At 44.3% G+C, this 12,289-nt stretch overlaps 1 protein-coding gene and 1 long non-coding RNA gene across 25 annotated transcripts; one reads left to right on the top strand and one right to left on the bottom strand.

The window, feature by feature from the left end:
- Positions 1–253: 253 nt before the first annotated feature.
- Positions 254–4,592, bottom strand: LOC119285681. 24 transcript variants are annotated; one of them, XR_005139660.1, is made up of 7 exons: positions 3,947–4,590; positions 3,548–3,701; positions 3,397–3,452; positions 2,552–2,609; positions 1,800–2,102; positions 1,538–1,729; positions 254–691 (listed from the first exon to the last, which is right to left on the bottom strand). It is a non-coding gene; the product is annotated as an uncharacterized LOC119285681 (long non-coding RNA). The 24 variants fall into 24 exon arrangements; XR_005139664.1 differs by having other exon boundaries at positions 3,403–3,452; XR_005139671.1 differs by having other exon boundaries at positions 3,397–3,410.
- Positions 4,593–5,247: 655 nt separating this feature from the next.
- On the top strand, positions 5,248–12,073 carry LOC119285680 (DEAD-box ATP-dependent RNA helicase 52C-like). Its single transcript, XM_037565019.1, has 6 exons — positions 5,248–6,092; positions 6,198–6,281; positions 7,346–7,588; positions 10,434–10,601; positions 10,741–10,854; positions 11,199–12,073. Exons 1-6 carry the CDS (start codon positions 5,385–5,387, stop codon positions 11,682–11,684), a joined length of 1,803 nt encoding a protein of 600 aa, XP_037420916.1. The 5' UTR covers positions 5,248–5,384; the 3' UTR covers positions 11,685–12,073.
- Positions 12,074–12,289: the final 216 nt, after the last annotated feature.

Here is a 12,289-nt window from a genome sequence, read left to right as displayed (position 1 = left end):
TGGCCCGATTAACGATAAGCTTCCCAGATATATTTCCGGAGCAGCAACGCTTTTACTATGGGTTGGCCCGTGGTAGAAAGGAGGCAACCATGCTGTTGCTCGGTGGGGATACAAAAATCTGGAGCGTTGGACATCCGATCTAACGGTTGAAAACGTCAAATCACTGTGAGAGGCTCTAACTAGCTCAACTAGTAGAATGCCCGGGCGTTGCCACGGGCTTTTTAAAAGGTAAAATGACAGGAGCTAAAAAAACTGAGAACAATGCACATCTTAAATAATGCATATTTTTTGACAATCAACTAACACACATCATACTATCAAATACAAAAATATGTTATTGGCAACTCAATTTTTTTTTGCTGAAACCGAGCAACCAGTAGTTGAATGGAAAACGATTCAAAACGGCCAACCCCAATCACACCGCGCTCGTTTCATGTTGGCTCACACAATGCCGATGTTTCCTTTCTTTTTTACCAACCTTATCCCTAGTACTAATGGTGTGAGCCACTCATTCTTATCCCCACGGCCATGACTTTTTCTTCCTCCTTCCATCTCCTTCCTCTGTTGGCCTGAGTGTTGTTGCCTCTAGCTCAATTATGTGTCGCCATCTCTTCATCTCAGACTTGCACCTCCATGGTCTTTCCCTTTCCCCGGTCCCATGCTGGCACATTGGTTGGCATTTGGCAATGACCTGCAACAGACAACACACCCATATCAGGTTCATCCATGTCAGGAAAACAAGGGTATACACATTTTGGTGATTAAACACCAATCATGTGGAACATATAACTTTACGATCCTCATGTACATCAGATCACTTTATCCATGGACATATCTAGTCATCATTTAAGGACAAAATCAAGAAAGGAGAGGTAAATGCAAGGAGGGAACAAAACCATTGCGTGATATTACTGCTCAAGTATAATCAGAGTGCAAATATGTTGTCGGGGATAGCTAGCGCCTGGTAAGCAAAGTTGATTTCAGTTGAAAAATAACTGTTGCTGAAGTAACATGTTTTTGTGACCAATCTAATTTTCTCGTAACAATGAAAATATATTTATATTTTATTATTTTTTATAAGAAGAAAATCTACACCGGTACTAACCAGAACAAGGAAAGAATAAAAGTTTTGCGGGCAAAACTGTGTTGGTCAAACACTATAGCTGCATGTTGATGAAATAGTAAATATTCTCCAACTCAAGGGAGGCACACCATACATGAAAACTATAGTCATTAAATTCTCTAAATGATCCTTAATTCACAAAATGAGTCTTCAGTATTAACCATTTACACATTAGAAAGGAGATAAATAAATTATGTGTAAAACAACATGATGGCAAATTAGATGTCAACCGTTTCTGTAATATTCAAATAAACTACAAATTACAAAGGATTAAAAATGGCAACCAATTATTATTGTTCTTGAGAAATTTGTGAAAGAACAATTACCACATTTTGTAAAAATCTCTAATGTTGTAAACTGTTTGATGTCACAAATAAACAACTACGTCTAGCATAAACAAGATAGGAACATCACCTTGACAAGTTGCTACTTTGATAATGTGCAAGAATCCCTGAACCAAGAGTGAAACAACCATGGGAAATAATTTTTCATCACATACTTGCTGTTCTCGCTCCTTAAATGATTCAACCAATTTTATGAATCTTTTGTTCATGAATCATCAGACCCTAACTATTTTACCAGTATATCATGTGTCTGTGTTTCATGCTGCCACCAAAATCAAGAAGTCAGTTAAATGTGTCAAAATGTATTCTGCCAATTTTTTGTTAGAGCTAACCTGAATTGAAAGCTTGTATGCACTCATACAGCTGAATGCAATGGCGAGAGCATGATAGCAAATTGTTGTTTGAATATGACCTGGGCCTAAAAGGCACTCATTCTTCTTAAGTGTTTCTTGTAGTGGAAGTCATGTCTTGTATGCAATAACGGCACCCCTCCCCTGCCTCATCCCCTGTCAGTGGTGTATCATTATATGACTGAACAGACTCGACAAGGATCCGAAAATATAAGAAGGCTTCAGAAGTTGTTGTGTGCTTCTTTGCTTTATACTTCAACGACGGATGTACCCAAATATTAAGTCCTAACAAAGAGCTCGGAAAGGACAAAAATAGTAATTCAGGTTACCCGCAAAACTCTATGTATCCATAATATATAAGGTCCAGAATTTCTTACACAAAAAAATCAATAGAAAAAATATATCATCTGTTAATTCATGATAGTACCTCAACAAAATCCCTACTGATGACCCACTTCCAGTTTTCCAAAAGGTGATAAGTGCTACAAATTTCTGAAACCCTCACAATTTAGTGTGTAATTTTGTGACTGAATTAAAGTGTTCAGTAAAAAATAAGGATTGAAGTATCCTGGAAACTTTAAAGGATCATGAATATTTAATCATTCCAATTAGGGTGAGTGTGATATTGTACCAACCTCCCCAAAAAAACAATATTGTCCAAATCACCGAGCATGTTGGTAGGGCCATGATTAACTTGCTAGAAAATAAGTCTTGCAATAATTACAAGCGCTCACCTTGCTGCTACATGCATAGACATAATTGTTTTCACTCCAATGTGAGGAATTCCAGCACCTGGATGCAACAACATGAAATTCCCATATGATTTCGAGTACAGAGCCTTCAAAATCTAACCATCTGTAGGGGTAACAATAATCATCGATGTCGGATGTTGTTTTCAGAGTAAGGACACCACAAGATTGAGCCCACTAATATCATCAACAATTCAGCAGTATAATCTTGTGCTACATACTGTGTAATTTCTAGAGCATGTGTAAGTAAAATGCAAACAATGGGTCAGGATACTGGGACGGATCAAAAAAATTAGAAGGCTCTGTACATTAGTGCAAACAATTTACTAAACATAAAATAGCTAGATTGGCCATGAATACCAACATAGGAGCCATGCTTTAGGTAGAGCAAATAATTTCTCCAGAGAGTAGCAAGAGTGCAAAAATGAAGCACATGAACAATTTCAAAATGCATTATAATCTGCAAAGGGAGAAGGATGCGAACTAAATAGTCCAATCATATTGCATAAGCAAAAACTTTGGACGAAGAGTGGACATGTAGTTATTCATGATTCAAATATATCTATATTTATGTGAAACAGAATGCCTACAATAACTAAGTAGATGGACAATCGCTACACACAATTCAGATATATTCTAGTCCCTGATAAATGTCAGGGCCACGCCACGCAAAAACCCGAAGGATATTAATCCACACCAACTCTTTCATGGAATCCCCTATCCATCGAAGCATTCTCAATCAAGGACCCATGCACTAATCAGCATATACGATCAGACAAAGCTCCAACACACACGTGAAAATGCCTATATATAAGTAGGGGTTCGCGCACCTGTACCTTTGAGCCTGTGTGTTGCAACAAGAGAAAAAAATAGTTCTTTCCATGACCTTGGATCAATAAATTGATTTAAAATAATGCCTTAATATCCAATCTTGAGCATCAAAATATTTTATTTGTGAAAGAGGAAAAATGTATTGTCTACCTCCCAGCTGGCTGCCCAATTGGCTGAGCATGTGTGTTGCAAAAAAGTGAGTTCGTATTGGCGTTCCTTGGAGAACCCAATCTGCTAGTCGCCTTTACCCTTCCCATGCAATTCTTGAATTTCTCATGACATTTGATACTCATCAGGCCTGAAACTATTATGCCAAAAAAGCAAGTATGAGATCTAGGATCAGAGTACATATTAGAAACATAACTTTCTTTAATAAAAAGCCACCTGAACCAAGTTTGATGCCGACTAAAAAAAGTAGTATGTTAAATCCATGTATCCAGTGAAACTTATATGCAGATAAATGAAGCAACATGATGATAGAAATCAGAGATGGTACCAATTGATCTGCTGGTTGTCATATGTAGAGTTCGTAAGTAAAGAAGCACGAACCATGTGAATTTGAGGTCCTCGGCGGTTTGTACAAATACTCATATCGCCAGATTGCCACTTTGAATCCAAGCCAAAATAATATCGCCAATCCATGCAGCTGTACCACTCATATAACATGTGGAATTTAGGTCCCGTAAAAAACATGTGGATTTTAGATGGGCGGAAGAACATCAATAGATACAAGGTGCTTGCAATAGAGATCCACGGACGGTTGCAGTCGAGGTAGAGGCCTCCTGGTCGATGACGAGCTGCTGGATGAGCTCGAGCACCCACCTTCTGTCGGGTTGATGCTGTGCCGCCGAGGTGTCGGCTCTATGGCGGCTCCCCCGATCGGATCTGGCCACATCGACCATCTGAGTGGCAAGGCCTAGCCCTCTCTCCGTCAGATCGGTCAGGGAAGGGAGCTCCTGGCCTTGGACGATGAGAGGAGGGAGGCCGAGACCCACCAAGCGTGTGGTCGCCTCCCGATGTGCATGGCTGCCGGGGGAGGGGGTGGTGGCGCTGTGGCGGCCGACTGGGAAGGGAGGTTGTGGTGGCCGACTGATCCGTAATAGGTGGTAGATCGATGGGCGGCGGCGCAGGGAGGGAGTGCTAGGGAGTTTATTTTGAGATCCGGGAGTGCTAGGGAGTTGGGAGAGGTAGGCCGGGGATTGGCGGCCTCGTTTGGTTTTTTTCCCTGCGAAGGAGCCTGGTTCGTCCAATTTTTTCCGCTGGTTTTCTTTCGTCCATTTATTTTCGTTTGATTTTTTTGGCATGGAGGGGAGTATCGCTCTCTCGTAACATGGGTTGGTTCGATATTTTTGACGTGAAGGGGACTACCTAGGAGGTGTGAGGGACGAAAATAAACCAGATAAAGGTGGGACGAAAATAAACCGTGGAACGGAGACTACCAAGTAGATTTTACTGTTTTGTAGTGATACCTTTGATGCATGCGGTAAAATAGTCGGCTCTGTTATTTGTGTTCACAGACGGTTTAGTTTAGTGTGTCTGATATGTGCACCGGACGTGCCTTAGGGCATATACAATGCGGTGCTAAGGATAAGCGCTAGGGATCATAATCCCAGCCTTTTCACTCGTCAGGAGAATTTTCCTGGCGCCTGCTCGGCAGCGCTGCCCAAATCTGACAGCGGGCGCTCCAGTTGATATGGTATTGATTTTACGTGAGAGAACTAGCATCCCGCAACATCTCAGCGTTGGAAGGTGAGGCACTTGTGCACGCACTAGACAGTGTTTTTTAATTTTTAATCCTTAAGCGCCTATACAAGCGTCTATGGAATGGACATGCTCTTTAGGTTTTCCGTCTCGCACACTTCGTTTTAGCCGCAAACTCCACCCAACCACCACCGATCGAAATACCGCAGAAAGCCGTTCCCTGAAAAAAAAACAGTGCCCACCTCGCCTCCTCCCACCTCCACCTCCGCGCAGATCCCATCTAACCATGGCGGCCCCCTCCCGCACCTCCTGGGCCGACGTTGCCGACGCTGAACCGGCCCCTCCTGCTCCCGTTCCAGCGGCGGCGCCTGCCACATCCAACGGCCCCGCGCGTGCCGACCGCTCCTCTTACGTCCCTCCCCACCTCCGCAATCGCTCCTCCAACGCGCCTCCGGTGTCCTCCGCTCCACCCCCGCGCGCCGCGCCCGGCCTCCTCGGCCGCCCCACCGGCGGCGTCGGTGGGAGGTTCGGGGGAGGCGGGGCCCCACCTCGTAGGTGGGACCGGGAGCCCAACCCTTTCGGGGACGAGGAGGAGGTGCCGGCGGAGCCCGTGCCTTTCGACGAGCACCAGAACACGGGGATCAACTTTGAAGCGTACGAGGACATCCCCGTCGAGACCAGCGGCCGGGAGGTTCCGCCCGCCGTGGGCACGTTCGCGGAGATCGACCTCGGCGCCGCGCTGAACGACAACATTCGCCGGTGCAAGTACGTGCGGCCCACGCCCGTGCAGCGCCATGCCATCCCGATCTCGCTGGCTGGGCGAGATCTCATGGCTTGCGCGCAGACTGGATCGGGGAAAACGGCCGCCTTCTGCTTCCCCATCATCAGCGGCATCATGCGGGGCCCGCCCATGCAGCGGTCACAGCGGGGCGGGAGTAGGACCGCCTGCCCTCTTGCCCTCATCTTGTCGCCCACAAGAGAGCTGTCAATGCAGGTGATGGTCGTGTATATATCTTGTTTGGCGTTTGATATTACGCCCAGTTAATCTCCTGCGCCATGTGTGTGATAGTTGTTTCGTTGTGCTTGCCTTGTGCTGCAGATTCATGAAGAGGCGAGAAAATTTTCATATCAGACAGGTGTCAGGGTAGTGGTTGCGTATGGCGGGGCCCCTATTACCCAGCAGGTCAGGTTCTGTCTGTCGTTGGCCCTAATAGCTCAAGTTCTGAAAATTGTCTGTTTCTTATAAAATTTCTGCCCTGGAACTCATTTCAGTATGAGTGTAGTATATCTGTATATGCATAGTAGGATATGCAGTCAGTTCTTCACAGAGGCTGTGCAAGTCTTCTGATGTTAATGGTCTCTGTGGAATTGCTGGGTGCATGCATTGCATATGGTTACAGTTAATTTTGCTGCAATGCAAAGGTGATTCCCATAAACTGATAAAATTGTTAGGTATGTTTATAATTTGTTCATACTGTATCCAACAATTTCGTGTTAGCAAATAACAACTGAACATGTGCCTGCATCCTTCGTTGCTGAGCATATTACACAGTATGTCCTTTGGCAGGTCCATTTGTATATTTAGAAAGACATGGTCCTTTATTCTATGCAAGGTGACGGTTTAGTGCTTGATCGTATGTTTTCGAAATGCAATTCTTTCTTCGTCCAAAATCTGTTTTCTTTCTGTAGCAACATGCCTCCTGTTATGTTCATTAGTGCCAGCACTGAGTTATCTTTCTATTTCTCTTTTTGTTCGTCATCCTGATCACAAGTCTGTTACCTACCTGATTATGGGTTGTTTTGTCGATATCCCATTGTTCCCCATAGTTTTGTCGGACTTTGTGTTAGATGGCACAGGTGCTGCTTGTCTGCTGTATTACCTTTTGTTGTTGCCACAAAGTTCTCTCAGCATTACTAGTGAAACAACGTTGGGAAAATGGGCTTTATGTGAAGGATGATGCTGATAGTTTAATTCAAAACATCACTCATGATAACAGTGGTCCTGGATCTTGTGATTCATGCACCACAAAGTCTACTCAAAGTAGAAGTTGAAGAATTGGACTAGTCAATCTGGGTGAGTTTTCAACTAGCGATGAGGTGCTAGGCATCCTTTGGTAACACATGATCCCTCTGATGTGTTATTATAGCTAGTTAACGTGGCGGCATATTTGCTTCCGTATACTTGGCAGTAATCTTAGTTACTTAAATTTCTATTGTACCATAAACTCGATTTTCATTATTTTCCAGTTGAGAGATCTTGAGAGGGGTGTTGACATTCTTGTGGCTACTCCTGGTCGTTTGGTTGATTTACTGGAAAGGGCAAGAGTATCCTTACAGTCGATTAGATACCTTGCCCTTGATGAGGCGGATAGAATGCTGGATATGGGGTTTGAGCCGCAAGTTCGGAGAATTGTTGAGCAAATGGACATGCCTCCACGAGGTGTCAGGCAGACGTTATTGTTTAGCGCTACATTCCCGGGAGAAATACAGGTTAGCTTTTTATTCCACATTTCTGCAGTTATATTGATGATATATAAATATTTTAAGAAGCATCTCCACTCTATTTAAATGATTGGTTCTTGCTATTAAATCTGAGCCCTTGATTATACTTCCGTATTTTATTGTTGCTATGTTAATATGTTTCCCCCTATTGATATATATCATATATTTGTCTGATGCTTTACTCTTTAGGTAGTATGGCATCGGTACAGATACTAAGCTCCCACGAAATGGGAGCCTCTGGTTGATCGGGGGTGGTTTAGGCGGTATGTGGGCCCAGTTTAGCCTATGGTCGGTTTATAAATGGGCTTTTAACTGGGGCGTGCGAGGCCTTTTTACCCTGTGTAGCTGGTTCCTTCTGGTCGGGAAAATATCTGGTGCACCGGAGCTTGTGGTGCTACCGGTGCACCGAACTCATATTGTGCTTTTAAAATGTTCAAAAATTCTGAAAAAAATTTAGCACACTTGCACAACATCAATGTAGATTGTCACAAAAATTCAAGTCAAAATTCGAAACATTACTCCAAAAACAAAAATGACAAATTCAACACTGAATAGTACATAACATAACTTGGGCTTTAGATTTGGCTCATTATTGCACTGGTGTCAAATTTGTTATTTTGGTATCTCAAAAAATATTTCAACTTTTTATATGAAACTTTGTGACATCATACATTGATATTATTATGTTAACATGAAACATGCTAGAATTTTTTTCAGATTTTTAAAAATATTCTATGGCATCCGGTGCACCGGTAGCACCACAAATGCGGGTGCACCGGATACATTCCCCCTTCTGGTCTAGCGTTGTCTCTCCCGATAGCATAGGCGGTGGCGGCTGGGTGTCTTGCCCTTTTCTTCCATTCGCGGTGGAGGGCGGCCCTGTTCTTGTTGGCTGCTGCGTGTGCTGTTCTTTCCGGAGGGTGAGCTGCTCCTGTCGCTGGGGTCCTGTTGCTGCCGTCTTCCTTTCTGCACCGGCCTCTCTGATCTGCTGGGTTGGTGGAGGTGTGGGGGGCGGCGGCTGCTCGTGGGGTTTGGTCTGCTTGTTCATCTGTTCGTTTTTTGTTCCTTCTACGCTAGCCACGATGCTTCTTGTTAGGCGGATCTTCTCTTTAGGGAAAAAGATCTGACTGTCTCTTCCTATTCGTATATATAGTTCATGTTATTTCTTTTTGTTGAACAAACAACGCTCCACGCCGCCGTCTCCTTCCGCCGCAATCCCGTCCCCGCCCCCCTCCCATCTCCTTCACCTGTGCTCGGTCACAGGGGGTGGTGGCGCATGCAGGAGGGCGGAGGTTGTGTCTATGTGGGATGTGGAACTCGGGCCGCAGCAGCATGCCGGCCCCGTCCTTGCCTCGAGGCTGCAGCCGCCGCGTCGGCTACGTCCCGTCACCTTGGGTCGGCCAGCGCCGAAGCCCTCGCAAGGAGTTGCTCATCATCCTATTGATCTGCCTCGACGTGAACTACATGACGGTGCACACGACGGCTGTGTCTTCTCCTCACTCTTTTGGCCGTGAGTCCTGCTGCCCCTTGCTTCCTGCTTGCTCAGGTTGTTGCTTCGTCGCGTGCTTGCACGGCTTATGTGCTGTTGCGTGTGGTGGCTAGATGTGTGTAGTAGCTAGGTGATAATCTTATACTGGATGGTGTTATCCAATTGATAAATCTTCCTGATTTCCTTGGTGCTCTGCGATGGGTACGGCAGGCAGCGACAACGCCATACCTGACGAGGAAGCACGCTCGACCATGAGGACGAGACCAGGACGGCGTGATTGGAGGGATGACAACGCCGCAGAGTGCTGCGGCCAGCTGCTACCCTGTAGTCGCCGCCAGCCATGGGATCGACACGCCCCGCGCCTCCACTATGAGGACCCAACCACCGGAGCAGGCATCCAGCAACAACAACACGAACTGACTACTTGACAAGAAAGTGTCATCTGACTGCAGACCTCGAAAAAACACCCGTTCCTAAGAGCACCGAACGCCCCAGAACAATGCTCAACCGCCTTGCCACACCATACCAAAAAATAAAACAAAAAATCCACCAGAGCAGCAAACTACTACAAAACAGAAAAAGCAAAACGAACCAACGGAAAAATGGGCGCAGCGCAAGCGCGCGTATCCCTCTAGTCTTTTCCATGAATGGTGTTAACCTTAGATCTATGCTGGATGAGCTTAGGGAAAGTAGTTAGATTTACATGCCATGTGTTGTTAGTGAACTATATGAACATCAAAAAACCAATATTGTAGAAAATCTTCGGCTTGTAGTCCAACAGTAACAATGATTCTCATATGCCTATATGTTACTACGTGCACCGGAGATTCTTTTATGCAGTATCGCTAGCATCATATAAATCTCATTCTGTGACGGCACTCGGCACTAGGGTGTTCTATTTCTGTATGTGTGAATGGAAATTAGTAACATGCACATGCTCTCTGAAGAGAAAGTTATGCCAACTCCATGAATATATTTACATATTTCAGGAATGTCTGTTCAAAAGATGCTGAACTGTGAAAGTATTGGTAGATATCAGCGTCATATTTTTTTATGGGAGAAGTTTTATGTGCATGATAGGCTGGAAAGTTTGTTCTTATTTTTTTTCTGGTTAAATTATCTTTTCCTGACTGCATTTTGCCCACCTTACTGAAATATCTTTTCCTGACTGATCTGGCATTGATGTAACTAGGCAAGTTGTGTCCTGGTGCTGACTTATTGAGTTTTCAATTGGGTTTGTTGTGAATACCTTTGTCATGTCGGATGATTTCTAATTATTTTATTATGTCAAAAGTTTTTAGTTTGCATTCTTAATGACATCAAGGCTATTCTTAATGAACACAGAGAATGGCATCTGACTTTCTGGAGAACTACATATTCCTGGCTGTTGGAAGGGTCGGGTCAAGTACTGAGTTGATTGCCCAGAGAGTTGAGTTTGTACAGGAGGCAGATAAAAGAAGTCACTTGATGGATCTGCTCCATGCGCAAAGAGACAGTTCAGAACAAGGGAAGGTAATATTTTGACTGTCCGTTATTTTTATTATTCAATCACTTACCCTGATGTTTTGTTGTTCTTTAGTTTCTCTTAAGATCAGTAGATAATGCAGATCTTTAATCCTAGTGCTCATTTTTCTCCTGTCCTTTGCTGCAGCAAGCTCTCACACTTGTCTTTGTGGAGACCAAAAGGGGTGCCGACTCACTGGAGAACTGGTTGTGTACGAATGGATTTCCAGCGACTTCTATTCATGGTGATAGAAACCAGCAGGTTTATTCTTTATTTTTTCCTTCGGAACCTCCCATTTTTGCTTGGAGCATATTTATTTCTGTTTGTTCTCTGGAATGATGTAATAGTCGGTCAGTTGCTGCCATCAAATAAATATCGCCAATTTACTGTCTGTTTGGTTTGTTTGGCAGATTATTGTAGGTTTTGTACTTTCAGCTATTGCTATCACACAGCAGATACTTATTTACTGATTTGCTTGAAAATTCCTGTAGTCTTGAATCTTGTTACTTGTGGATAAATACTGGACGTTTTTTCTTCTGAAACTAAAGATGTTTGTCTTATCAGGGCTGTTTTTTTCTGACATATTGGTGTACCGATCCTTACAGGAAAGAGAATATGCTTTGAGATCCTTCAAGAGTGGTCAAACTCCAATTCTAGTTGCAACTGATGTGGCGGCCCGGGGCCTCGACATTCCTCATGTTGCTCATGTTGTGAACTTTGATCTCCCCAATGATATTGATGACTACGTACACAGGATTGGTCGTACAGGGAGGGCAGGAAAAAGTGGAATTGCGACTGCTTTCTTTAATGACAACAACTCTTCGATGGCAAAGTCTCTAGCTGACCTAATGCAAGAATCTAATCAGGAGGTACCTGCATGGCTTACTCGCTATGCAGCTCGCCCATCCTATGGTGGTGGTGGTGGAAGGAACAGACGTGGTGCCGGAGGTGGGAGCCGCTTTGGTGGCCGTGACTTCCGTAGGGAATCTTCTTCCTTTGGCAAGGGTGGTGGCGCCAGTGACTATGCTGGAGGCAGCAGCTACGGGGGTGGTGGCTATGGTGGTGCTGGAGCTCCCAGTGCCTGGGATTAATGTTGCAGTTGTTCGCTTAGGGTCTATCAAGTTTAGGTTGCTTTTACTCTAGCTTCTTATTAGATATACATTTTTGGCAGGAGCTGATATGCAGCGACAGTATGAGTGAACTGTGTCGTCCCCTTTTCTTCTGGTTACAACCAAGGTAGTCTTATCTTCAGATATCCGTTATGGAGAGAATCTTGAGGACTTTCAAGCACACACCGAGGTTCGCAGTTAGGAATAGGATTTCTAGAGACTGAAATTCCTTGTTAGGGATAATAGTAGCTGGTGTTGGCAGACTGACAGCGCTTGATGTGGAATTTCTCTCCGCATTTCCTTGGTCTATGTCTCATTTTCGGTTAGTTGTAGAGCTTGCAATGAGAGTGCTTCTGTGAATGATTTTGGTCCGAGATTTGAGTTTTGATACCCAGGTTGAGGTCGGAGGATCTGTAGTCCTTGCTCCTTTAGATCCTGTTGTAATGTGTATACTGCAAGGTCAGGCTGGAACGAATAAGAATAAGTTATCTAGTCTTTATGAGGAAGAAATATAAGAGCGTTTAGATCACTACTTTAGTGATCTAAACTAGATAGAAAGTGTGGCTTGCTGCACCCGGCAGCGATAT

Source organism: Triticum dicoccoides, chromosome 4A (genome assembly GCF_002162155.2).
Source record: "Triticum dicoccoides isolate Atlit2015 ecotype Zavitan chromosome 4A, WEW_v2.0, whole genome shotgun sequence".
Classification (NCBI taxonomy): Eukaryota; Viridiplantae; Streptophyta; class Magnoliopsida; order Poales; family Poaceae; genus Triticum; species Triticum dicoccoides.
The sequence above is the reverse complement of the archived record's forward strand: the minus strand, read 5'-3'. Positions and strand labels throughout refer to the sequence as shown.